The 25,255-nt window shown below is 41.7% G+C and overlaps 1 protein-coding gene across 1 annotated transcript; it reads right to left on the minus strand.

Moving 5' to 3' along the window:
* Window positions 1-1,600: 1,600 nt before the first annotated feature.
* WDFY1 (WD repeat and FYVE domain containing 1) lies at window positions 1,601-25,039 on the minus strand. The gene is made up of 12 exons (XM_054639486.2): window positions 24,822-25,039; window positions 18,809-18,876; window positions 18,006-18,079; window positions 16,757-16,811; window positions 15,263-15,413; window positions 12,535-12,647; window positions 10,089-10,215; window positions 8,458-8,563; window positions 7,028-7,129; window positions 6,228-6,358; window positions 5,138-5,246; window positions 1,601-4,443 (listed from the first exon to the last, which is right to left on the minus strand). The coding sequence occupies exons 1-12, from the start codon at window positions 24,956-24,958 to the stop codon at window positions 4,384-4,386; spliced, it is 1,233 nt and encodes a 410-aa protein (XP_054495461.1). The 5' UTR covers window positions 24,959-25,039; the 3' UTR covers window positions 1,601-4,383.
* Window positions 25,040-25,255: the final 216 nt, after the last annotated feature.

Here is a 25,255-nt window from a genome sequence, read left to right on the forward strand (position 1 = left end):
AAAAAGTATAGATTACTAATATTATTTTGATACTTCCATTACCAGAGTAATAAAACAAGTAATGCTGTCTTTAAATCTGTTCAACAATTAGCTTTTGCATATTAAAAGTTGAGCAGACTACACAGCTGCCTAGAGCCCATGGCCTTCCATCTTCCAAAGGGACAAAAAGCTTTATAGGATCACTTGATAGAAGTCACTTAAGAGATCTTGATACTTGCCTTTTGTGAAGGACAGGCCACATTAAAACTCTCTGTAAGATGGTTAGTTGATGACAAAATCAGTTTATAAATGTTAGGCTGGGAAATTAATCATTTTCTGTAGCATTTGATCATGGCATTTCACAGTTAGTCAGGTTATTCATCACTGAGGACTTGGTCAACATAAAAAACCTTAGAGAGCTTTCCTTCTGAACTGTAGTAGTGAATCTGATCAACATTAAAATCTGTCCCTTTCCTGCATCTATTGTATTCTAAATCTCCTCAATGAGTAAAGTCACCATTACAGGTACTAAGATCTGGCACAGCTATCTGAAACTTAAATGAAGTTTTCAGTATCAGGAATTTGAGAAGTGATCAACTGTGCACTCTCAGTTAGAAAACCAATACATCTATTTTTGTGCTTTCACTACAAGTACACTATTTGCAGTTCTCCAGCATCTTCAACTTTAACTAGAGTTCATATGCCTTATTCAAAACATAAGATGGTCTACATAGACATCTAAACAGGCTTTTCTGACTGTAGATCAGCAACAGCATCATTTTTTCCAGTCAGTTTTCACTGGAATTTGCCTTGGGAAATGTGAGAAGTTTAAGCAGTTCAAAATGAGACGTATCATTTTGAAAAAAAAAACATATCATGTTAAAAAAAAACAAACCCTACAAAAATGATTATATACCACACATGCTCTTCAGCTCTCATTCAAAGGTGGCAAGTTTGTCCCACTCTTCCAGATTCCCTCTCTAGCTCCCAAATACCCCAAGGAAGCAGTGAGCCACACAACATACTGATCAACCAACATTCAGACATTCCAAGTGTTACACAGCCAGCCAGGGCTGAATTTGAGCCTGTGAAGGCTGTGAGGGATAAGGATGCTTTCCAGTTTATCTCCATCCTTTCCCTATGAGAAAGTATCCTGAAATAAGTGCAACCACCTTGTGTGGCTGCAGTTTGTGTCCTCTGTATACATATTTTAGGCTGTGCTCACCCCATCCAGCAAAATGAGCATTTCTTTGGCACCTCAGACAGTCCAAGGCATCTCAGGAAAGGATCCTGTGGTACCCTGCAGGTAAGAACCTTTGCAGAGCTCTGAAGGGCAGCCAGATGAAGCAGAGATGATGTCTGTATGAGCTGGCAAGCAGAACACAGGATAGGGTTACACATCCCCAACTGGGATCACACAGCAGTTGCTCATGTCTCAGCTCACTGGTCCATTGTGGGCCTTTGACCTGCTGCAGCTCATTCAGTTCCAACACAACACACCCAACAAGCTCTCCCAGAACCTACAATTTGTACATGGGGCACATAAAGAAAGCCACAGCACAAAATGCACATCATGCTTTCACAGGATGGAAAAAAAGATGGATCATCCAAATAGACTAAGTGAATATCAAGAAATATTTTATTGTACATGTAATCAAAATTTAAAAAACAGACAAGGAGGAGCAAAGGACAGATTTATCTAGATTCTCTTAACTATGTAGGGTACAGAAATACAACTAGGAAAGAATTAACACATATTAGTACCCTTTGCTCCCCTTCCCTGCCCCAATGGAAGAGGTTACACAAGCGAGATCTGTAATGCTTCAAATCAAGGCTTCTCAGTAACTGCACACTTGAGCTGACATAGCTAAGTATGTTCAGTTTGATGAGAGAATGAGTGCCTTCCAAATAGTTGTTTATAAACAAAACTACTCTCTCTTTAGTGGTTTGTGAGCATTACTCATTCAACACCAAGAGTATACTTAAAAGACTAATGATTTAGTGGCCATAACTGTCATTATATCTGAACTGACACAATCTTTAAGTATATCAATTATAGAAAATAGATTCCTTAGGCAGTAGAGAATATATTATCTAGTGGCAAAAACATAATGTAAAGAAAGAGAGGAAGTATTCACAGGGAAGGGAGTGTGTTAAGCAGGGGCACATTGAGTAATCAGAACTAAAAAAAGTTGAGTTCTGAAGTGCTAGCTGCAAAGGAGTCACACCTCAGCATTGTGGGTATGGGTTTCAGAATGTCTGGGTTGGAAAATATGGTACTCATTGCACATCTACATCAATCTCCCACCTTAACTCACACCCTAGATCCTCCTAACCTATTACAGTGGGATATTAAACAATTCTAGCACTGTAATTCATGTTCTGCCTTACATGCTGTGAGGAAGAAGGCATCTGTTCTCTTCCAGAACCAGACAGGACCAAGTCTGAAAGGGAATGCAGAGACTTCCCAGAGCTTATTCACCCCACAACACTTTCCTTCCTAGTTTAGAAGGGCGAAGGCCTTCAGAGCATAAAGCTGCAACTGTTCTTTCTCTCAACATCTTAGAAATAAGCCTTCCCAAAAAGCCTAAGCTATACAGCATGTAGGCAAAATTGAATCAAATGGGTGTGACAAGTGCTGAGTCCTGTATTGAAGGCAAGACAAGTTTTGGGATCCCCACAAAAGATGGTTTTGTTTATTCTCCAGTGGCCCAGTAAGGCCAGCAGATAAAAACTCCTCACGAAACTTCCAGAGAAGGCCCATGGAAAAGCAGACAAAGTAACAGTAACTATCATATTCTGGATTCTAATGCCCTGTGGAGACTATCAGATTTTTGGCTTAAAATGCAAGTGAATCACCATGTATTAAATGATCTTAATCTATTTCAGCCTACAGCATGGTCCAATGCAGATTATTAGTGTCAAGTTACACACCTAGGACTTGAATTCACTAACACTCATAGCACCACTTGATTGTTGCTGTAAGTAAAGACAGTCTAACCCTCAACTCTTCTGCCAGAAAGAGCATATTATCTTTGATAATTGTGTAACACCACCTATTCCAGGCCAGCTGACCTACCTTTTTTTGTCTCCACACATATTGCATTTGTTTTCAGATAAATCTTAACAGCTCCAAGCTTAAACTCTGTGACATATCACCTTAGCTTCCAAAGTTACAAAAGAAATTCTTCTTTACAGTATTCAAATGTAGGAGATTCACTCAACTGACAAACCAGTTTACTGACATTATCTCTCACTAGTTATTTCCTTTAGTGCCAACTGCACAGTCATAAAAGCCTCACAGCTCTTCTTCATATTTCTCAGCTTTGAAACAGGAAATGATCAATGTAGATATCTCAGGATTAACACTCCTAGGTGCAGGGAAAAAAGCAGCTGTTCTGTACCTCAGTAATTATTGCTCAGTTTTTATCTGTTTTAAGCAACATCAAGACAGTATTTGAATTTATGCTGTACTTTAGCAGAGACAGGCTCCCTAACATTAAAGAACATCAGCCTTTCCACAGGAAAAAACCTCTAAAATTTAGCTGGTCATTTTTTCTTAACTGTTCCTTGTAACAAGGCAGATTTGTTTAGGTTTCCATTCTAACAAGATTACAGTTGTCAGAGTACATGGCTCATACCTGTGGCCAGTCTTTAGAGTAGGTGGGCTGCACGTTTTCATAACTACAGAAGTTTATCAGCTATGCTAAAACACTACATAAAAAGCCCAGGATTGTTTGCAGACTCACCAGCTACCTACACAGAACAGCTGTTCCACAAAAGTGATTTCACTAACAATTGAACTTGAAGACAAACACTACAAGAAAGGCAATAAAAGATCTTGTGTGATCAAAGGTTCTCTTACTATCTCATCTGAAAGAAATTACCTTCCACTTGAAACTATCTCCTCCTTCCATAGGAATAACCAAGATATCTTTTGGAGGCAATTTAGACAGTGACTGCTCAAAAACATTTCAACAGAACTGCTTTTTGGACGAGAGAATAAGTTATTTTACTATTTGCACAAATTGAATTTACTACACTCATTTTACTCTGGTAATGTTTTAGCTACAAGGTATCTGTACAAGATATATCAGCAGAGATAGCACATTGTTAACACTACATATGTAAACTGAGAGACAACAGGTCCTTCCACCCAGGTGTCATATCGCAGATAAACCATTTATGTCAGTCCGAGAGGCTGCGGAACCGCGCTTCAGCACCACGGAGATTCCCGGGGAGCCCAACAGAAAAGCTGTGCTCTACAAGGGTGACTGTCCATCCTGGAACAGCAGCAAGAGGAGAATCAAGCAACCAGTGTTTGCAGTAATATTCTTGAGGAGGGTTCCATTCATTCGGTGCATATTGCTGTACATAAGGTGCATAAACCTGCCACCGAGGAGATCAGCGGGAAGAGAACCCAGTGGCAAGGCTGCAACCAACTACTGGTGTCATGTCCCAGATCTGGAGGAGAATTGTGGAGAATTACACAGCATTAGTGTCAGACTCACAGCTCCTTCTGCAAGAGGCATAGAAGCAAAGATATCCCTGGACACAAGGTAACAACTCCTTTTTAACCTATGCTTGAGGAAAAGCTCATCAAGGGTTACAGCAGCCTTACAAACCAAAAGCCAAATTTGGGGCTCAAGAGTCTTGAACTTCTGTGTAGGCCTGCTATAACAAGTGCTACACAGTTTGTCACAAACATGCCTAGAGCCAAACAAGAACAGGATGGCACAGGCTCAGTTCTGACATGCATGGTGAATGTAGAGCCCAGGCACAGCAAGATTCTGTATCAGTCTGAACTCTATGTCACTGTCTTATAACAAGGGCTTTTAGTGGCCATGCTCCAAGCCATGGAGTTCAGAGCAAAGGAACCTGCACATTTCCTCAGGTCTGTGTCTCTGGGGCTGCTGGCAGATTCTCCTGCTGCCCATGCCTGCTATGTTTGTTCAGAGACACAACAGCTGCACTCCATACAGTGGAGCTACAAGTCATTTCCTCATTCAGCTGCAGAAGAACAGGTTAACAAATACAATTCCTTCTTCACACAATAGATAACTTGTAGCAATACTTGTCAGGAAGAAAGGAAGAATATACAAAACTGAACTCTCTCTTAAATATCTGCTAGAAATGCAGGAAAGAGATGCAGCAATACCTTCACAATCCGGTCGCTCCCACAAGTCACCATTAGCCCTCTGGAGATGTCCATGGACATGTGTGAAATGTTGTGTTTGCCTTCATGAAAGGTTGCCAGGGAGGTACGGCTGCACAAGAGCAATTGAAATGAAAGCCAGCCATCAGATGAGGTTTCATGGCATCATCATAGCAGTGCAAAATAAACTTAAAAGAAAATTAGGTTGCTCAAGTACTAATAAATCTATTCCAAGAGCTGCAGTGACATATTAAAGGGGACAGAATTAAATTAGCAAGTCATGCTAAGGCACTGCTTGTGGTGTTGTACAGGTTTGACATTTTCTGCAGCATGACTGTTAGTAATACTAGAGCAGAAGTGGGACACAATTAATAAATACTCCTACACCCGGTTAACAAAGTCAAGTTCATTTTTCCCTTGCTGGCTACAGAAGTCAACTAGGGCACAGCATCCTACTTTTCAAAAAAAACCAACCCCAAGCAAACAAAAAGTCCCAATAATGAAAAATCCAATAACACAACAAAAAACCCCAAACACTCTCAAAAATTTCACATCTGATTACTCTGTTCATACCAAAAGAAAAGGGGTTCCTTCATTTCTAAGACAGGTTTAATAAGACAGCAAATGATGTTTAACCTGATTTGCTTGCATGGGGAAAATAATGTTGAGTTCTGAAGAACATTCCCAAAGTTTAAAAAAGTGTACATGAACTAATGCATATACGTCCTGGCAGCTGAAATGCATTGCCTGGCACCCACCTAGCAATGTTAAGTGCAATCAATAGCTTTTAACTAAACTGAAATGTTGAGACAAATATATCTCAAGTCTAGATCTGGGCTCCTGGAAAAGAAGAACTAAAAAAGGATATAAATGTTGTAATTCCATATCTGATCCAAACGCACTTGCAGAGGCAGATGGGGGATCTCTGCAGAGGCAGATGGGGGATCTCTGCCATCACAGTGCTTTCAGTCCCCAAGGCCTAACAGAGAGTCAGCTCAGTGTGTTCTGTAGCATTGTGTGTGGATGTGGAGCAAGGCCAAGGGTTTCTGCACACCAGCAGTGTTACTACAGTTTATTACTCCCTAATACTCACTCTTCATCCTTGATGGACTCAAAACAGGAATCACAGACACGGACCTGGAACTCAAATCCCATGATTGGGTAGCTCGACCGTTTGGTGCTGCACTTGCCACAAACTGCCTGCCCACATTTTCTGCAATGGTGCTTCATGGAGGAAGAAGAAAATCAACAAGTCACTATACAATGTCACTTGACCACCATACAAGTGTCCACTGCACAACAAAAACAACAAAGCTTCTGTTTTGCAACCTGCAGAAAGCAACCTGCTAGGAAACCCCTGCTTCTTCAACCAAAGACCAATGTCTCTGGAGTTCTGAACAGTCACTTGGATCATTTATGGATTTATCTCCATACTATGTGTCTATCCTCTTCTCTGGCAAGCTCCTTCTGGGAGAAGGGGAAAAAGAGGCTTGAACAAGCAACCCAGTTAAAAACATTCTGATGCACTAAGAACAGGGCCATTAGTACTTCACTGGAGTGGGCATCTACATTCTCAGTTATGGGGCACTGTTTGCCATTTTACACAACACTTGAGGATTAGCTGTCCATAGTTCCAAAGCATGGGAACATTCAGAGAAATCCAACAGAGCACGCCTAGCACAGCCTGCTTTGACCTGTGACACGTTTGTTGCAACACTTTCACAGAATTTGGAAATGTCCTAGCAGTGCTTAGAAGCCATAACTTCTCAATACACCTCACTTCAAAGGAGCAAAAATACAAGAGATGAAAAGATCTACCAGCCTTAGAGGTCTTCTGTTTACATTTTGTTCAAGTGCTGAAGTACAGCTAAGCACTGAAACCAGCCATCTCACCTGTCTCAACCCTATCGTTTTTGTGTCCCACATTTGTTTGATATTCCAGAAGAAAGGTTGCTCACACTTCTGACAGGAATCACTTTCTAGCCATTGAGGAGCCTAGAAAAGAGCAGGAAATGTAAGCAATCAGAATTGTTTTCCTCCACACAACAGTCAAGGAAGTTTAAGAACCCAAAGTAAAGTCTTACTTGGAAAGATGCCCTGGTTCAATTCTGGACATTACAACAATAAATTGCCTAGAGCATAGTACAAAGAAAGTTTAGCACAAAAACCTCAAACCCAAGAATACAGTTACTGGTTACCTACACACCTCCTACACTTTTTAAGCCTCCAGGAATATGCTATATTACTGCCTTAATAAGAAAACTCATTCAAACACCTACGTTACTAAACCCACTGCAGGCATTCAAAGACTGCTGCTCTGGTTGTGTGGATAGCTTTTAAGGACCAGTGTAGTCCAAACTGCAGAAGCTATGAGGCAGTAATCCCCTTTAAGAAAGGGGGTGTCCAGAAGTAAATTCTGTGACTAATTATCTTTTCTACTTTCATGGGATTGCAGTTTGAAATAATTAGGAATTCATCTGCATTTTCCATCCTGCCTCCATCTTTGTTAAGCATCCCTTTTCCCACCCACACACTTTTCCTGCCATAAATGGACTAGGCCAAATGAAAATAGAGCTTTTACACATTTCAGCTCTCTCAGATACTTTAACTGAACATCCCTGAAAGAGATAGAAAGAGAGGCACAATATTTTTACTACATGGACTTGAATTTGAACATGTATATTCTATACAACTTTATACATCTCATGAGGAAGTCTCCCTGAAACTGGAGGAGGAAAGCTGGAACAACAAAGCATTTTTTCTTTTCAGTTCATTTACACTGCTGACAGTAAGAAAACAAGAGCATTCTTACTTGCACCACCATGGATATGAACTGATGCAGAAAGAAAGTGTATGGCTGGGTCAATTGCTGTGTACTGAGATCTTTATAAAAAAAAAAGTTGCCTGGGGACTGAACCTCTACCTTCTGAACTGCATCTCAAAATCTACCTCTCACTTCTTTACCTGTTTTGACACAAGTTGAGAACTTATTTCAAGACTATTGAAGCACAGTCCTTTGGTTTCTTTACTGCAAGAGTTTGACTGCTTTAGATTGTTCCAGAAGCAAAGACCACAGCCATTCCAGTGAACCTGTTGCTCTCTTTGAGATAAAACTCTAAGCAGTCCAAAGCATCTCCTGCACTTTTCCATTTACTACAATGCAGCATGGACAGCCCTTAGAACAGAACAGGTTTCAATAATATCATTCAGCTTTAAAGTGTCAGACAATATGAGGAAAGCAGCCTGCAGAACTGACTAAGGAAAGTCACATTAGTCTCTGAAAAGGGGAAGGAAAATATCTTTGACATATGACATGAAGTTACCTCTTCTCGGCTGATATCCATGTTCCAAACAGCAATTCCCCCATCAGCTGAACAAGACACCAGCTGCCGTGTCAGCTGGAGGTAGCAGATAGCCTGCACCTTGTCACTGCCAACAAAGCACACACCAGTTACCCACAAGTCTTTAAACAAAGCTTGGTTTCTCAGCAAACCCTGATTCCTTCTCGTAAATCAAGCTACTGAGGAAGGCCAAAACTGATTTTCAGTTTGCTAAGTCCACTAAGTAGAGCTCTGAGGATGAGTGAACAAATGCTGTCACCTGAGCACTACCCTAGCATCAGGATGTTGAGGGAGTTCTTACAGGCCTGACCAGAACACCAGAGGTACAGTTCCATGTTAACATTTGCTGGCAGTAAGCCCTGATGGTGAACTGAGTGTCAACTGACTCAGAGTGCTTGTGCAAATACTCTTCTGTGTTGGCAAGGAGAGCCACTTGTCAAAACAGAAACAACTGAATAAATAAAGAGAAATATTTGTTTCAAGGTGCTACTAAGCAGCAGGTTCCACTTTTGCTAACAAATCACAGTAAGTCAGGCTGTAGGTGCAAAGCAAAGTATGCATTCACCAATAAGACTATTTAATCCTAAAGAAAGTCATGTCAAAACAAAAGTCTGCCCTAAGAATTTAAACAAAGAATCTGACTAGTATCAAACTGCTTTGCAACATCTAGATTGAATTAAAAAGTCATTCTGCTTCTCAGAAAGAACCTAACTGTTACAAGTCCTCACCAGGACACATGAGGCAGCAGTAAGAGCAGTATAAAGTCCTCCAGTTACTTTTTTGTAACCAAGGCTCTATTTTTAATTCTTTAGCCATAAGACTAAACCCTCAAGATTTAACAGGAGTTCTAGAGCTAAGGCTATCAGTCTTGGTCAAAGGTAGATGGAGATCTATGGAATTAGACAAGAGGAGAACACACTACAAATATCTTTAAATATAAACAAAATCTCTACTACCAGTGCATTTCTAAGTAGAATATATCTTCTGTGGTGAACTGCCTGTCAGACTGAATTAGAGCCCTACATTTAAAAATGGCAGATAGTGTTGGGTGTCTAAAAATTAAGAGTTGATTGTTACAGACAACTACCTCAACTTCAGAAGAGGGGAAACATGACACTTTCTGAAGTTGAGAGACAACCCCTGAAATTTAGCCAATCAGTTATGACCTATCAGTTATCACTGACAAAGACAGGGAGAACAGGAACATATTGAAGCTTATTTTATATGCATACATGAACATGATTATACATAAAGGTTCTACCCCTCCTCTCAAAGGTAACTCAGTTGCAGTATTTACAATACAGACACCTGCAATTTTTACTTAAAGGCCAAACCAGATGATTTAGGATTTTTACCCACCTTTTTCTATAAACTATTTCTGTGTTACTTCTAAACCACGGTAACATGAAGACATTAAACATGAAAAAGAAAAAAGCTTTATCAGTAAGGCCTTCCTAGTACTGATTATCCTTCTTCTCCTTCAAAGTACTCAGGGTTCTGCAAAGAGTAATTTTCTCCATTTTTCACAATGATTCAAATATCTTGCCATGCTATTTAGTCTTCCTGGGACTGTGTGTCCATTACAGGATGAAAAATAAGACTCCATTACATACTGGTGTCCCTGGAGCAGCAGCGTTCTCCCCTTCCTTCCACCAATATCCCACATGATAATGCTGTGGTCAGAGGCACCTGAGAAGAGCAGCCTTTGGACAGGATCCCACCACAGGGAAGTAATGCTCCCTAGGAGAGAACATTCTGCAGTTAGATGTAAGGGACTGGCTCCCCAACACAGTGATGCCCTCCTGGAGCATTCAAGTGAAACCTGAGGTCCTGCCTTACACCAGTAACATAATGGAAGCCTTAAGGCAAAGGAAACATCCAACAGCAAAGTGCAGTCCTGACAGAGTGGCAAGAAGTACTGGACAACTGAACAGATGTCCCTAAGAAGACAGATATAGCATAAGCCAGAAAGTCTGAGTTCTACCCTTTCTATTTAGGAAGGTGATTTTAAGAGTTGCCAGGCTGCCACATGAGCTTTGGAAGATAGAAGCACCAGCAGCTGCCAAGCAGAAATCACTATCCACAACACAGTGAGGTGCTTGGTCAGTGGCTGCAGCACAGCTTGCACTGTTCTCAGCTAAAGCTACTCCCTCACATAACCACACAACCTTAAAATAGCTGGACTAAAAAACAAAGTGAGAACTTCACTGCTGTTAGCAAATCTGCCACCACTCACTAAATTACAAAACTAGATTTCAGAAGGCCCAGTGCAACTGTGAATTAGGGATAGAAAGAAATGAGTCATCTGACAGTAGCAGCCTTATACTGAACCCATACCCATGGTAATGTTGCCAGTACACTACAGGAGTAATTTTGTTACTCATGCCACCTATAGTTGTGAAGTTGGGACATTTTATTTCCTTGCAGAAATCCTTCCATTGCTCAGTTGTCATCAAAAGCCTTGTTAGTCCAAAACCAAGATGATGAATGGTAATTAGAGCCCAGATCAGTTCTTTCCAATGCTCTGAAGCAAGAGATTTTTTTTTTTTTTTTTGCCTCCTTTAGGGCTATGCTGTTTTCAGACTGACCCATTTGGAAATAGCATGTGCACCAAAGAGGCATTAACTTTGGGTATTATCTCAGCATTACACAGAGCAGGCTGTTATGCATGGTGAATTCTGGAAGCTGAGAACAAACTCTGAAACCATTTAAATTGCAAAGCAACTGCTTGCTTATGAAGTCACATTTAGCAAGAGCTAGAAAGCAAACAAGACTTTTAAATCAGACTTTTAAAGTCTGTCAAACACAACTGCACTCAAAGGAGAATTAGATGCCATTTAAGTTTAGAGTTACTAGATCTCGAGAATATTACACAAATATGGTGGAGAAAAAAAAGTTACACATAATCTGATTTGCTTTAAAAAAAATAAATGAAGGAAAGAAGTTGAAATAAATAGTACAATACCTGTTTAAGAAAAATCTGTTTCTGCCCCTGAAATAATTTTTTATGGTAGCTCAATTCTTGTTTTAAGGATCACAGTCCCCATTTGGAAATATATGAGCCAAAGGTGGCTGCTGTGTGGACAGCACTGCTGAAGTTGGTGCTTGGAAGCCCATCACAACTCAAGAGACAGAACATAAGAAAGCACCACAAAGACATACTGCTTTAGAGTAACTGTAACATCTACCAAGAAGTTGCATTTGAACACAGACCAGTACAAAAGTATACAGAGGCAAAGGAGTCTCTAGGGCCAAGAGAATTATTTTGTTCTAAACTGAAACAATCTGAAGTTCTCCTTGAAAGCAGAAGAGACATTTATCACTTGAAAATCTCAACTTGCCTCCTGCATTCAAAACCAGCTGTATCACTTTACAGTCATCTGTAGATCAGGAGTCTACCCAGCTTTAACAAAGCCTACTCTATACTTCCAGCTGTTAGACAAGGCAGCCTTTTCCAGTGGGTCAGAGAATCATGACCCAGTAGTTCATCCCTACCCACGTGCAAACTGTCAGCTGATTTGAAAGTTGCAAATACCACATGGGAAAAGGCATTCTCTTGTTTATTTTTCTCAGCACATTATTAAGGTACACATTATTCTGTCATTCTTGCCTTACTCATTACAGCAGACAGTAGCTCTGTATTATGTTATGGACCACCTGATTCTTCATTTGATATAAGGACTTCAGCTGCTCTGTAGAGGAGGAGACATTTGCCTTAGACTAGGTAGTTTCTCTAATGCTGAGACTAAAGCTTTTAAAGGTGGCCATCTAGTGGATAACTTGTGTTTAACTGAATGCATATGTTTACTTTTGTTTTTCAGCTACAATAAAAATACCTGTAGGTATTTATAAGGCTAAGATTTGCCTTCAGCAAGAATGTTTGTTCTTTAACAGGAAGTCAAGTATAGCTTTCAACAGCTTATGATAACCACTGCCCTGGACTGGCTTTTCATCCAGTATCTACCCTAAGAGGCAGATATGCAACTGACCATCTCACCCCAAGTTACAAAGAGGTACTGTATCTGGGAGAGGTGGCTTTAAGACAAAGAGTTACTTTACCTTCATGCCCTTTAAGGGTTGTGATAACTGAACAGGTATTCTGCTCCAGCTTCAGAAGAGTGATCTGTCCAGAATAATCACCAACAAATGCATGCTGAGTTTCATGATCATATCTGAACACCAGTCAAGGAGAAGGTTCACATGTTCAAAGAGTATTTTACATGACTGAAACAATCAGCTACAGAGGTGAAAAAAATTGGAAAAGAACATTTTAATACACCAGATAAATATTTACATAATTACTTTTAAAGTGATTGGAGACTGTAATAAACCTTTTTGATTCCTTTCTTCTCATCACACTTCCCTACACATTCAAGTAAAACTGTACAGAAAATAAGACAAGAGTTTTAGAAAGCCACTGGAGAAAGCCATGAGATAATCCATGCCCTAGTTTAAGGCAAGCCAAGTAGCTTCAGGCCATTTCTAGCAGCTGTTTACAGAACACACTCATGGCTGTTTACAAGATGCCAAAACTCATCAGGCTACTTGCTGCAGTGCAGAGCTCTCTGCAACTATGAGGAACACCTCACTGGACACTGGGCTGCATTCAGTCTTACCTGGTATCTTCTCCAATAAACCCTTCATTTTCTAGCACGGTTGTAGTTGATATCTCCAGGAGAGGAAAACCAAGATACAAGGATGCTGACCCTCCACAACAAGTTCACCTTACAGTGGAAGTACACCCCCAGTGTTCCAGCTACTGCCAAGGTGAGGCTGTCTCATTTCTTGTCCTGTTCTCTGGACTTTCCAGTTTACCAATGCAGGTTCTTGAGTGTGGTATTGAAAACTGACCTAATTTCAGAAAGGATTCTGTCAGTTAACACTGAGATCAAAGCCACACTGATCCATTAACAAGGTGGCACATTGGGCAAAAGCGTTACACCTCATAAGAGTTCTGATACTTGGTTATTGCCACGATGCAACTATGAACTCCAGAAACCAAAGCATGGCAAGTCAATGGAACTAGATGATTTGCTGCTTTTACAAGACTTTTGTTATTCAGAATATAAGCAAGAGCTTTGAAAGACCCATGCAGCTGATAGCACATAATCCAAGAGCTGTGTATAAAGTTAGGTGTCCTCCTTGAACCACACAGAAACACAAGCTGCATCTAGAAAAGTAGCCCCTGGTATCCAACAGAGGCTAACTTCAGGACAGTCTACCAAAAAGCCCACCACCCTAAGTGAAAATGCAGAGGCTCTGCCATCTGATGACATTCCAAAGTCTCTTAAGCCTTCAGGATCATGAGATAAACAATTTGCTTTCAACAAATCCTCTAAGTCCCTGAACATGTGATCTTTTCTTCATCTTGAAGTTCAGGCTTGCCTTATCCCCACTAATCTAGTAGAGAATAGGCACTCTGCTGTGTTTTTCAGAAGCTTACACATAGGATCACTAACAAACAATGTTCTAAGGAACTTCCTGTTGGGAGGCCAAGCACCTGGTACACACACCAGCAAGCTGGTTCTTCCTAACACAAATCCAAAGGCAGATAAATTAAAATGGATTTTCAAATGTCAAGTTCTTCAGTGGAAATTTATTTTTATATTGATATAAAAGGTCATATTCTTTTCTCCATTTTAATAATAAACTGTGTCATTATTTGCCATAGCATTAGCTATAGAAGCCACTGAATTCAGTGAGACTCAGACTGTTCCCCAGACTGCTGTGAGCTGGTCTCCAATACACACACCAGCTTTAACCTATTCTGTGCTGCATTCAGCTGAGGTGAGCTGCACATGGAATGTTTTGTGGGACACAACTCCCCTGGACTCTAAAACAGAGCAGCAGTACAACAGTACAAACCTGGCAGTTTTTCACTCAGTAAGGCAGGGTCTGCACAGATGGGAGACCTCAGAAGGACAGACATGCAGCTGGCAACTGAGTTTTCCTCCCAGCTTCTTACCAGGACACAGGTTACAGCCACTCTAGAGAGGGCTTCATGTTTTCAAGTGATGATGTTGACCTGTTTCAGTTTTTTAATCTTGCTACTTCTAAAACATTACTGCCATTAAACCTCATACAGCAACCAATACCTTCAATTACTGTCTGGCCACATGTAAACTGCCACCATTAACAAGTGCTAAAAAACAGTTTTAGTTTAGTTTGCTTTCAAAAGCTTTGATATGTGAACTACCTTTGAAGCTATTGGGCTTGTAAGTCTTTTACATAGGGTAAAGAATGTCCTGAAGTACTTACGGCTGAATAGACAGAGTGCATAAGCTGCAAATGCTGCAGTTAAATATAGTTTACAGAAAGTAAATTGTACACAGACAAATTACTACTGGTGAATAAAGTTTCAATGTACCTGGTAGCTTAAAGATAGAAAAGATTAACTTGAGCAAAGACAGAAAAATTAAAGCAGTCCAAAGGGTTTCATGATGTTTTACGCTCTGGAAAGACTCAAAGACACACTGGCATCTGTTGAACAAAGGCACTTGCCCAGGAGGTCTGTGGGCCATGCTATAGATACTGCCACAAGATGCTACAGACAGACACCTCAAAATTATGAACTAGTACAGACTGGGATTTCTGCAGCTCAAGGTCTCTTCTGCTATCTAATAACCACTAACAGAAATAAAGGTAAATAATGAGAATAAGGGTTAGCAGACTTGCAAGAGATGCCATGGATATCTAGCTTTTATACATGGAAAGTTGGGAACAAATTGAGGTAAAGGAACAAAGTAGTCTTCCATTTTCAGGGTAGCAATCATTTTTTAAAGGATACTGTAGACATGAGGCCCAAGAGGTGAAATAATGTCTCCCCAGCATGCTCCCACTCCTGGTGCACATCCAGCTGATACACTTGTCATGACCTGTGCTGATAAGCCACTCTGATGCCAGACAGAAAGTAATAGCAGACACTCGATTCTGGTGAGCTGCAACAAGAAAGAGATTCTGGCTATTTTCCCCCAAAATCCAAGTGCTGTGTACTTCCATTCTCATTCAGACAGACAGAGGTTGAAGATGATATCCAGGCAATGCCCCAGGGAGATTTTTCATCATTATATTATACTTGCATCTTGGCTGAATGAAAAGGTTCCCATAGTTCTGTTTAGGATTTGCCTGCTGAATAGCTCAAATGAACCAAACCCATCACTCAGCTGATGTAAGCCTTTCCCCAGAGAGAGAGAAGCTGAGTTCAGCCCAGATACCCAAGGTTAAGGAACAAGCAAACCCTCAGCTTCCTCTAGCTAACTCAAGACTTCTGGGGAGTAATGCAACACATCTAAAACCTTGAATTGCTTTACTAAACCCATCTTTTCCTAAGCCCAGAGAGCTATGCTCACATTCATATTTCTAAGCACCTGAAAGGATATCTAGTCCATGGCATTCAAACTGTGACAGAAACCAAATCCCACCCAGCTTGGTTGAGAATGCTGCCACTAAGCAAGAAGTTACACATGCTTCAGAAAGAAGCTTCCCCTGCCCCACAAGATGCAAGTACTTCCCTTGACTGAACTGTCAAATCATCTCCCTTAGGATAAAGGGAGGTTTTGTTGCTTTTAGAACAAGGTCTTTTTCTCCCAAGCAAGACCATTGCTTCTGTTGGTGTCAGGGAGTCACAAGACAAACTGCACTTTGTTTTGCTACATAATCTGCAGTCTTTGACAGCTTCCTTCAGGCCTTTCACATTAATATGCCAATTTTAACCAACAATTGAGTTTTGTATTTCTATAAAGGATGTGTATAGACAAATGCTGAAATTAGTATCTCTATAAATATTAGAACAATCCAACAAACCCTGTCTCCCACATATTGGAAAAATTAGCTCTTTTTCATCCCTAAGGTTGCTCTCCTAAGGTGACAGAGAAGGTACAGACTCTTACCTTGAGCTAGGAGTAACCAAGCACATTGTTAAAAGAAGTAAGGAGAGAAACTGCAAATACCCAAATCACCTTTATAAAGCTCTTGCACCAACACTCATGTAGTACAACTTCTCCAGCTGAAGAGCAAAATCCAAGCTTACTAGTTCTGGCTCATAACACTGCAGGCTACTGATGCAGTGAACTTAATGATCATGACTACAGCTTGGACTCAGCTGTCTGACAGAACACTCTTCTTGTGGCAGTTATCCCCCAACTAAGTGACCAACTGTAAGGTCAGTCAGAATTAAAGCAATTCTGGATTTGATTAATCTGTGACTGTGTCCAGTCTCCCAAGCATTGTAGGTACTTTCCCTTTACACAAATGTTAGTGTAGATAGTGGTTAACTCTTTACCTGGATAGGTCTTCACAAAGTTCATCTTATTAAAGTCCTCAGAAATATGAAACTCCTAAAAGCAAAGGGAAATTGTTAGAAGATACCACAGTGGCATAAAGCAACACTGATACCCAAAAAGGAGCAGTAACCTCACAGACCAAAATTTGCATAGCAGCAGTATATCCCACAAAAAACAGGCAGCTTCTCAGGCTGGAGCAAAGCACACTGCAATACCAACTGTAAATTAAGGTTTTAAGTGAACTGAATTTTCAACAGGGAACATCCTTTCAGAACTGAGTTTACTGAAGGGAGGTTATAGAAAGAGATAAGATCTCATTTGTCCTCAGCAGAAGCAAACAAAACTATCTTGTAGTACTTAAGATTTGCATGCTTGTGACTTCACAATGGACAGGTTTAAGTGACAGTGTTCTTTATTTGATCCATTAGACTTAATGAAATTTTAGAAGTCTCAACTTGAAATTTCCAATAGTTATCACTAGAATTCTCTGGAGTTCTTTGTATGCTATTCATAGCAGTTATCTGTAGAATCACTCTTTATGACACTCATGCAGTACCCTGGCTCCTTATGGGGCAGTTATTATTTTGACCTTACTTTCATAAAGAAAGGAAACCATTAAAGCATCTGAGAGTCACAAGATTTCCCTCCTTTACCAAGGGGGGGAAGAATAAAACCCAGTTTCTGTTCTTCCAAGTGTATACTCTCCAAGACAGGGACAGCAACTACAGTAAGAGTATACAAAGAGAGAAGAAAGAATTCCCAGCAAGAAAGGAGATGAACCCAGCCTCTTATAATTTTAGAGTTAGTGTTGAAATTTCTACATCATAAGAAGATGTGCAGCAAGCAAATCCAGAGATGTGAGCATGGCAGGATACAGACAGATCCATACTCCTGGCCAGGGGCAAACCAACTGCAGTTCACAACCCCTGTCAGAGCACCACCATGGCACTCTGCCCAGCTTACTGTACTGCCCTCAAAACATTTCCTTGGCCAAGTGAAATTGTTTGGGCCCACTGCTGCACTAATGGCTCAAGGCCTTGAAGCTACCTGGCTCACAAGTAGCCAGAAGAACCTTTGCTTTGCAGTCCTCCCACACACATCTCAGCTGAGCTGCCAAGAAGCTCAGCCATTTAACAGTAGCTGCATTCCAAAATGAATGGAAAGAAAACAGACTATCAGCTGCCAGCAACACATGGACAATCTGAGCAATTCTAACCTACATTCAGAAGAAAAGTCACAACAACTTACCATGATAGCTCCATTATCCTGGCCAACAAAAATCCGTCTGCTGTCATGATGATAAGCCATGGCAGAACATGGGGCTGTCAAAAAAAGCAAGTACATCACAATATTTAAATAGAGGTATTAGGATATACATGACTTTAATAAAAGTCAATTCTTTCACTCGGGACAAAAGCTGTTTAAGCAGTTTGACAGAAACTAGTCTGCCTAGCTACCATCCCTTGGAATGACAGTTCAATTCCCACATGTGAAGCTGAGGACAGAAACACGACTACTGTAACTCAGATATACCAACAGGAACCATATGCAAACCTGATGTCCTGCCACAAGGTGCAACTCAGCAAGAGGAATTTTACACATGCTGAAAGCTGAGCTAACAGCAACAGCTGGTTACACCTAAGAACTTGAGCTCACTAAAATTATGTCAAATGCAGCCCTGAAAGAAAAAAATGCACACCTTGGGAAGCTGAGAGTATTCTTACATCTCAACTGTCAGCTAGTGGTTAGAAAAGCTCACTTAACTGGCAGACAAGTTATCTGCCATCATTCAGGCACCTCCAGCTGCACATCCACAATGATTTACCTGGTGAAGGATGTGGTTCTGACAGAACACTGCCACAGATCTCATCCACCATGCAGCTAGTTTTAAATCAAAGTCTGAGCTAGATTTGCTGCAAAGCTCCCAAAATCAAGATCATTGAAGGAACCCAGCTCTTGGGGAAATGAGAAGGAGGTATTCCTACACACAGCACAGCTCCAAACCCCATACTATGCCTGGCCACCACTTCCAACACCCATGTTGTACTTACATGCCATGGTGTGATAGATGCTGGGCCAGTACTGCCCACTGTCCCTCTTCAGCCATACTCGGATTGTCCTGTGCCATGGAAGAGCAGGGAGAAGCCAGCTGTAAGTGCATCATGCCCTACATCTGAACCTCTGCATTACTTATGGGTCAGCTCCACTGCCCTCAGCTTTTGTGCTACTCAAATATAATAGAGGAACAACATAACAGAAATAACAGCACTCAAATACTGCTCTAACATAACAAGAACACTGGCACTAAGAATAGGCACCCTTGGATTTGGAAAAGTTTTCTTTAAAACTATTTATACATGGAGTTTCAATAGCATGAAATGGAAATATTATTTCAGCTCACCTCAGAAATTGCTACAAATTGCATCCCTTTACCTCCTTCTTGGCTCTGGCTGATATAAGTCAAATTCAAACTACAGAAACTTTCTATCTTCAGCAGAGCAAACCACAGTTTGTTTATAGCAGATTGAGTGTCTGATACATTTTTAAAAAATTGCAAATAATTTCTTATGGAAGTCCAAACTTTTAAATTTTTACAGCATCTCTGTGTAACTCACCCTTCAGCAAGCCAGATAGTGAATATTAAGAACAGAAGCATCTTATCTTCTAGAACACCACATTAGTGACACCTCCATCCCCAAATATGAAGAATCCATAGAAGACAGTATATCTAACTCAGTATTATTTCCTCTAAGCCATGCCTCTAATCCCTCATGCAGGAATGCAAAGGACAAGCAACATTAGTGGTTGTTGGTTTGCACTGCTTCCCTGCCCTGGATATGATCAGGATTGATGAGCCAGTCAAACATTAACTGAAAAGCTGACAAGATGGCTTGGACAGCATGCCAAGATTCTTTATAGAATTGGATTTAGTCTGCAACCTTCCAGAATCATCTCCTAGAAGGAAAGGATAAGTGGTCTTGTGAACATTTAGCATTATACTACTCTGATGGCTGTCAAATCCTGGGAGGAGGGATGTAAGGGCATCAGCAAGGAAGTGGAAAGTTATTGTCAATCACAAGCATTCCTACAACAGACACATTGAAGGGACTCCACATCACAACGTCAAGAGCACACATGTAGACAGTGTTAAGGTTAAGTCCTCTTGAAATTTCATCTCCAAACCATTGTTTGCCTTTTTGTTACTGTTTAAATCCAACCTCCTCATTCTTAAATGTTCTGTAAATATATGTACTTGGAAACACTGTCAAGAGGCTTCACTGAGATGTGTTGTTCTATTTACTGTTAGCTAATAAAAGTTCTGGTACTCAGAATTCTCTGGAAAAGTACTAGGGGACTGATTAGTTAGACATCATGGAGGATCAACAGTAAAAAGTTTAACAAAAAGAGCACAGGAGGGGACCAGTGTCATGCACCACAATCACAAGAACTTTTGAAAAGTTTTACTGCTCAAAATACAACAGTAGCATTCTAATTTTGCAATCCATTTTAAGGATTTTCTTTAAAAGACCACTCAAAAATAAAGCAGACAATGCCCACCCTTAATGAACTACTTTTTGAAAACTTGAAAGCAATACAGGTGAGCATACACTCCCCAAAACAATTTTCAGCTTTTAAATCAAGTTACTTTTTGATCAGTTTAGGGGCATGTGTACATTGGTCTAGTAATTATTAGTCACTAAATATTTTGCATGAAGACTGTCTCTTAAAAGCTATCATTTCCTCTTTACAATAATCAACAGCCTACCTTATATCAGTGAGTCACCACTTCAGAAGAGCAGTTGCTATTTCTTGGTAGCACAGAATATGGGAAAAACAATGTTTTCAAATCATTCTAATGATGCCAACCTAATAGCACAGGTTAGCACCTATGCACCTTCATCAGCTTTTTAACTTGCTTTTTAAAGCAGCTCCATCATACTCAAACTGTTCTGAACATCTCAGATGGTGGCTTCCATCCTTACTAATTCAATTCTTCACTTCTAGGCAAAGCCATGTAATCATCTTTTATTTTTAAAAATTACATGATAAGTTATCATGGTGATCAAAACCATGCATTGGTGATTTTTCAAAAGCAGACTTAGCTTCCTCTCAGTATTGTGGTTAACTGTACTGAACTAGAATAAAGGAGGCAAAGATTTGTTTTTTCTAAGAAATTATTTAATGGGAGTATAACTTCTGTGTTGATCATCAATGGTACAGCCCCTCAGTGAAGTTGAGAGCCTAAGCAAATAGCTACAAGAGTTAGCAAAATTAACTTCTGAAAGCTTCTTATTTTGGTTTAAGTAAGATTTAGACTCTGCTCGCCTCATGCTTGCAAGATAAGCTGTCAGACAGCTTTATATCTAATTATATAAAGCTCTGACTGAGCAAAATTTGAAGAGATCATTTCACAGTAGTCAGCAAGTGACCTCGGCCAAAATGCCACTTCTCCCTGATTCTCCCTCCTACAGACCTGGTTTTGTGATGCATCTCCTTATGTTGGCACAAATTAATTTGTGAAATACCAATTCTTAAAGGACTAGAGAAGTCCTCCAGTAATGCTGCTCCCACAATCTCTTTCAACCACTCAATTGTTATGTCTTTGTTATGACAACTGCCTTAGAGTTTTCAGCACTTTCCTCAAAACTTGGTCTTTGTTTAATGAAGACTCCTGGGCTCAGTACCTGAGAAGAGCTGGCTACCACTCACTTCTCCTTAAGCTCCCTACTAAGGGCCTAGAAAGACACAGGGTTGTTTGGCAGCAGTCTCAGTAAGGATGTAAAAATGCTGAAACTCATAAAGAAGCACCCAGAGATAGATGCAGACTTTCAAAATTCTAGACTCATGTCTCTGAGAGTGGCAGGAGGAAGCAAAACATTTTTTAAAAATATTAGAAATTACCCCCAAACTTCCCTATCATTCAGTACTGAACCAGAAGCTGCTTTCAGCTGGCAGCATGCACATTTATAGAAGCACAATTCAAAGGGGTTTTGGCATAGGATTTTTTAATGTAATATAAAGAAAGACACTCAAAAGTCATCTTCAAATAATACTGACTGTGGCATGACCAATTTCTGAGAGTTTTTATTGTTGCAATCACCCTTTCATTCAGAGAGTGATTGAGAGCAGTGACAATGCTGTGCTCCAACAGTGTTTGTGCTCCTGCTGCACCAGCTGCCCTGCAAGCCAACAGCACAGGCACTAGGGAGGGAGAATGATGGAAGAGCAAGAGCCAAATCCAGCCCTGTTACAACACCAGCACTGCTGCAGGCTACTACACACCTACACCAGCCCTGTTCCCAGCACTGCATCTTCCTAACTCCTTCAAACCACCATCAACCACTGGCAGCTGTTTTCCTAGCACGAGCAGAACACTGCCTCTTTCTGGTAGCTTAAATCAAAAATCTTTTTATTGTTATCAACCTTGTTCCCAAAACACCATTAGGAATCTGGTTTAATCACAGTGCAATGGAAGCTCAAAGACACAGCTGATAGTTTTTATCAAATTTCTGTTAAAACTAAACCATGTTTTGACCCAATATTTAAGTTTCATAAGCAAAAAAACAGCTAAAGCCAATACTGTACTTAAAGCAGCTACTGATGGTCACCAAACAGCAGCATTGAAATGTGCCAGTGACTCCAGAGCTCCTGTGAGCCTGTAGTCAATACACGACTTTTGTCTTGCATTTAGGGTCTTGTACACAGCTGATCATCCCTCAGCATTCCAGCTGCAGCTGGGAAACACTCCTCCTGCCTTAGCTGTTTGTCTGCTGAGGGACACACTGCAACAATTCCCAGCATTGTCTTGCAGCCAGGGTCAGACAAGATGCCAACAGGGACACAGAGTTAATCATCCTTTTTAGATAAGTTCTGAGAAAGCTTCCCAGATGGCAAGTGTCCTGCTGAAAAATCCGATTGGGAAAATTAACTCCTTGTCTCCTGCAGGTATTCTTGTTTCTTTTTTCCTCTTTAAAACTTTCTAAAAAAATCATCAAATTTTGTTGGCATTCACAGATCTACTACGAAATATTTTGTATCCTCTGAAAAAATAAAACAATTACTTTTCATTCTAGGAAATATAATTTAAAATAGGAAGAACTACAATGAGTAGCTCTAATGAGAGAATAATCTACAACATTCCCAGGGAATGTTTGTGCACCAATGTTTTCCTCACTACCCAACTTGTAAACACATTCCTCTGACTGGTTATTATGAAATACTTGACAGCCTTAGCTGCATTAAGATGCAATAAAAAAATACTTTATCCCTGCTCTCAGTACACACAGCAGCTCTTGTGCTCCTTGTACTCTGCACTTTGCTGCCAGGAGCATAAGCAGTTAGGCAGCATTAACACCTACACCCCCCTTGTAGCAAGCAAACAGGGGAGCACTGTTTGACAACATGCTGAACTGTAGGTGAAAGCTCTGATGTACTGTAGGAGGTATCCCAGATTAGAGGAAATACAGGTTTCTGAAAGTTTAAAGATTTAATTTCTCACAGTAAGGTGGATTCAGCCAAGTCCACAGACTCACTTGGAAATTACACCCATCAAAGGGGGGTGGTGGCTTCTCTCTCCTTGCACAGGTCTGCATCTGACATCAAAACTTGCCCAGATAAAGATGCAGCTCCATCCTTGGCTCTTATCAGCAGTCTAAGCATGCAGACTGCTCAACCTTCGGCATTAGACCTTGAGTTTGAACGCTGGCACTGGCTGCCACAGGCAAGCCTCAACCATGAAACTCTGTGAATGCTGAACCCTGATATGGAGTCTTAAAAATCATTATTTCCTCTTGTCTCCTTCAGGAAGCTCATCAAAGCAAACTAAACACAAACACAAACATTCACACCTAAGTGACTGGAATGAAAGAAAGCTGCCTATTCCCATCCAAAAGCTGTTATCCAACATGTACTGCACAAAGCCATCTCCATAGGAAGGGATGACACAAACCAACTAGACACCTGATTTGTTTGCACTTTTTGACCTAAAAATAAATGCCAGAAAACCCAGTTCAGATAACACTGTTCCTCTGCTGATTTTCAGTACTCATACCCTCCTACTTCTCACAAGGTCATGCTTTACAAACAAAAAGTCATGCAAATATTAATGCAAATTTAGTTTTATAAGTTTTATGGTATAACAGTAAGATTATACCCACACCAAGCTACATCTCAAAGAATGCACTTTTGTACTTTTAAAAGTTCACCGTTGCTTCAAATGGAGCCACAGTTTCTTAAGGAGCATCTCCCATCCCTCTTTACATTTAAGCATCACTTTCCACATGGCAAAGGTGAAATTCCATCTCTCATTATACACTGCAGATCCCTCACCACTTTCCTGACCACAACCCTCTGTACTACCTACTTCCTCATTTCCACTTTCCTTTCATCTAAGTAACTGTTTACCGACATTACAGCTTCTGTGGCAGACGAGCCAGTGCCGAGAACCAGTGTTAGACTGTGAAGACACCTTCCCTTCCAAGCAGAAAGCGCCGTGCACAGCAGCTCATCACCTCCTCTCCCCTCGGATCTGCCAACTCACTCCCTGCGGGGCTTCAGCCAGAGGGAAGCAGGTTTAGGACCCGCACACCGAGCCACCGGAACAGGCTCGTTCCTCTGGAGCAGCTCGGGAAGCTCCAACTCTCCCGACGGGCAAGGGAAGCAGCGACACACTGCAAGCGGTTCAGGCAGTAGAGCGGAAGGCCGAGGGAAACACACTCCCTGACTCCTGGTTCTGCCCGTGAGCTCTGCAGGATCCACTCACACACAGGGGCAGAGGCTCCGCAGGGCCAGGACAGCGCGCACGGAGCACGGCAGCTTCTCCCCGCCGGTGGGAAAGTGTCAGCCCCGCGTCCCGCACCGGGCCGAGCCGATCCTCCCTCACAGCTGAGGGCATCTTCCTCCCTGGAACGCGGCTCTCCTTACGGCGGCAGGCACGGAGTCCCCGCGCCTCCCGGCAAAGGCACAGCGCACACCCGCATTCCCGTGAGCAGCTCCCGCTGCCCCGGCTCCCACCCCCAGCCCCGCGGCCCAGCCCTGCCCGGCGGGGAGCGGGCCCCGGGTCACCTGTCCTCGCCGGCCGTGATGACGCCGTCCTCCTTGGGGATGAGGAGCGCGGCGCTCACGGCGTCCTGGTGGCCCTCGACCTTGCTGAGCAGCACGGGCCGGCGGCTCTGCGGCCGCGAGTGGATCTCGGCGGCCATGGCCCGCACGGCTGCGCGCAGCGGCGCCGCCCCGCCGCGCCGAGCAGTCCCGAGTAGCGGCGCGGCCCACGCGCGCCGCTGCCGTCACGGGCGGGGCGGGCCGCCAGCCGTATTCACTGGAATAGAAGGGCTCGGGCCGTATTTCATGGAAGAGCGGAGAAATCAATGTGGCGGTGGGGGCTCCGGCCGCCCGCCCAGGGCGGAACGTGTGCCCTCCGCTGTCCCCGGGCTCAAACACGCCTTGCTGTGGCTCTCCCGTGGGCTCTGTCCAGGAAAAGTCGTCGCCGTGCCCCCGGC

The sequence above is a fragment of the Agelaius phoeniceus genome, chromosome 10 (genome assembly GCF_051311805.1).
Source record: "Agelaius phoeniceus isolate bAgePho1 chromosome 10, bAgePho1.hap1, whole genome shotgun sequence".
NCBI classification, from domain to species: Eukaryota; Metazoa; Chordata; class Aves; order Passeriformes; family Icteridae; genus Agelaius; species Agelaius phoeniceus.

Coding starts and splice junctions, on each gene's coding strand:
- WDFY1 (XM_054639486.2), bottom strand. CDS start 24,958: ATGGCCGCCGAGATCCACTCGCGGCCGCAGAGCCGCCGGCCCGTGCTG. Junction 10,216..12,534: donor AACCCTTAAAGGGCATGAAG/GTAAAGTAACTC, acceptor GTTCTCTCCTAG/GGAGCATTACTTCCCTGTGG. Junction 6,359..7,027: donor AAACGATAGGGTTGAGACAG/GTGAGATGGCTG, acceptor TCCTCCATGAAG/CACCATTGCAGAAAATGTGG.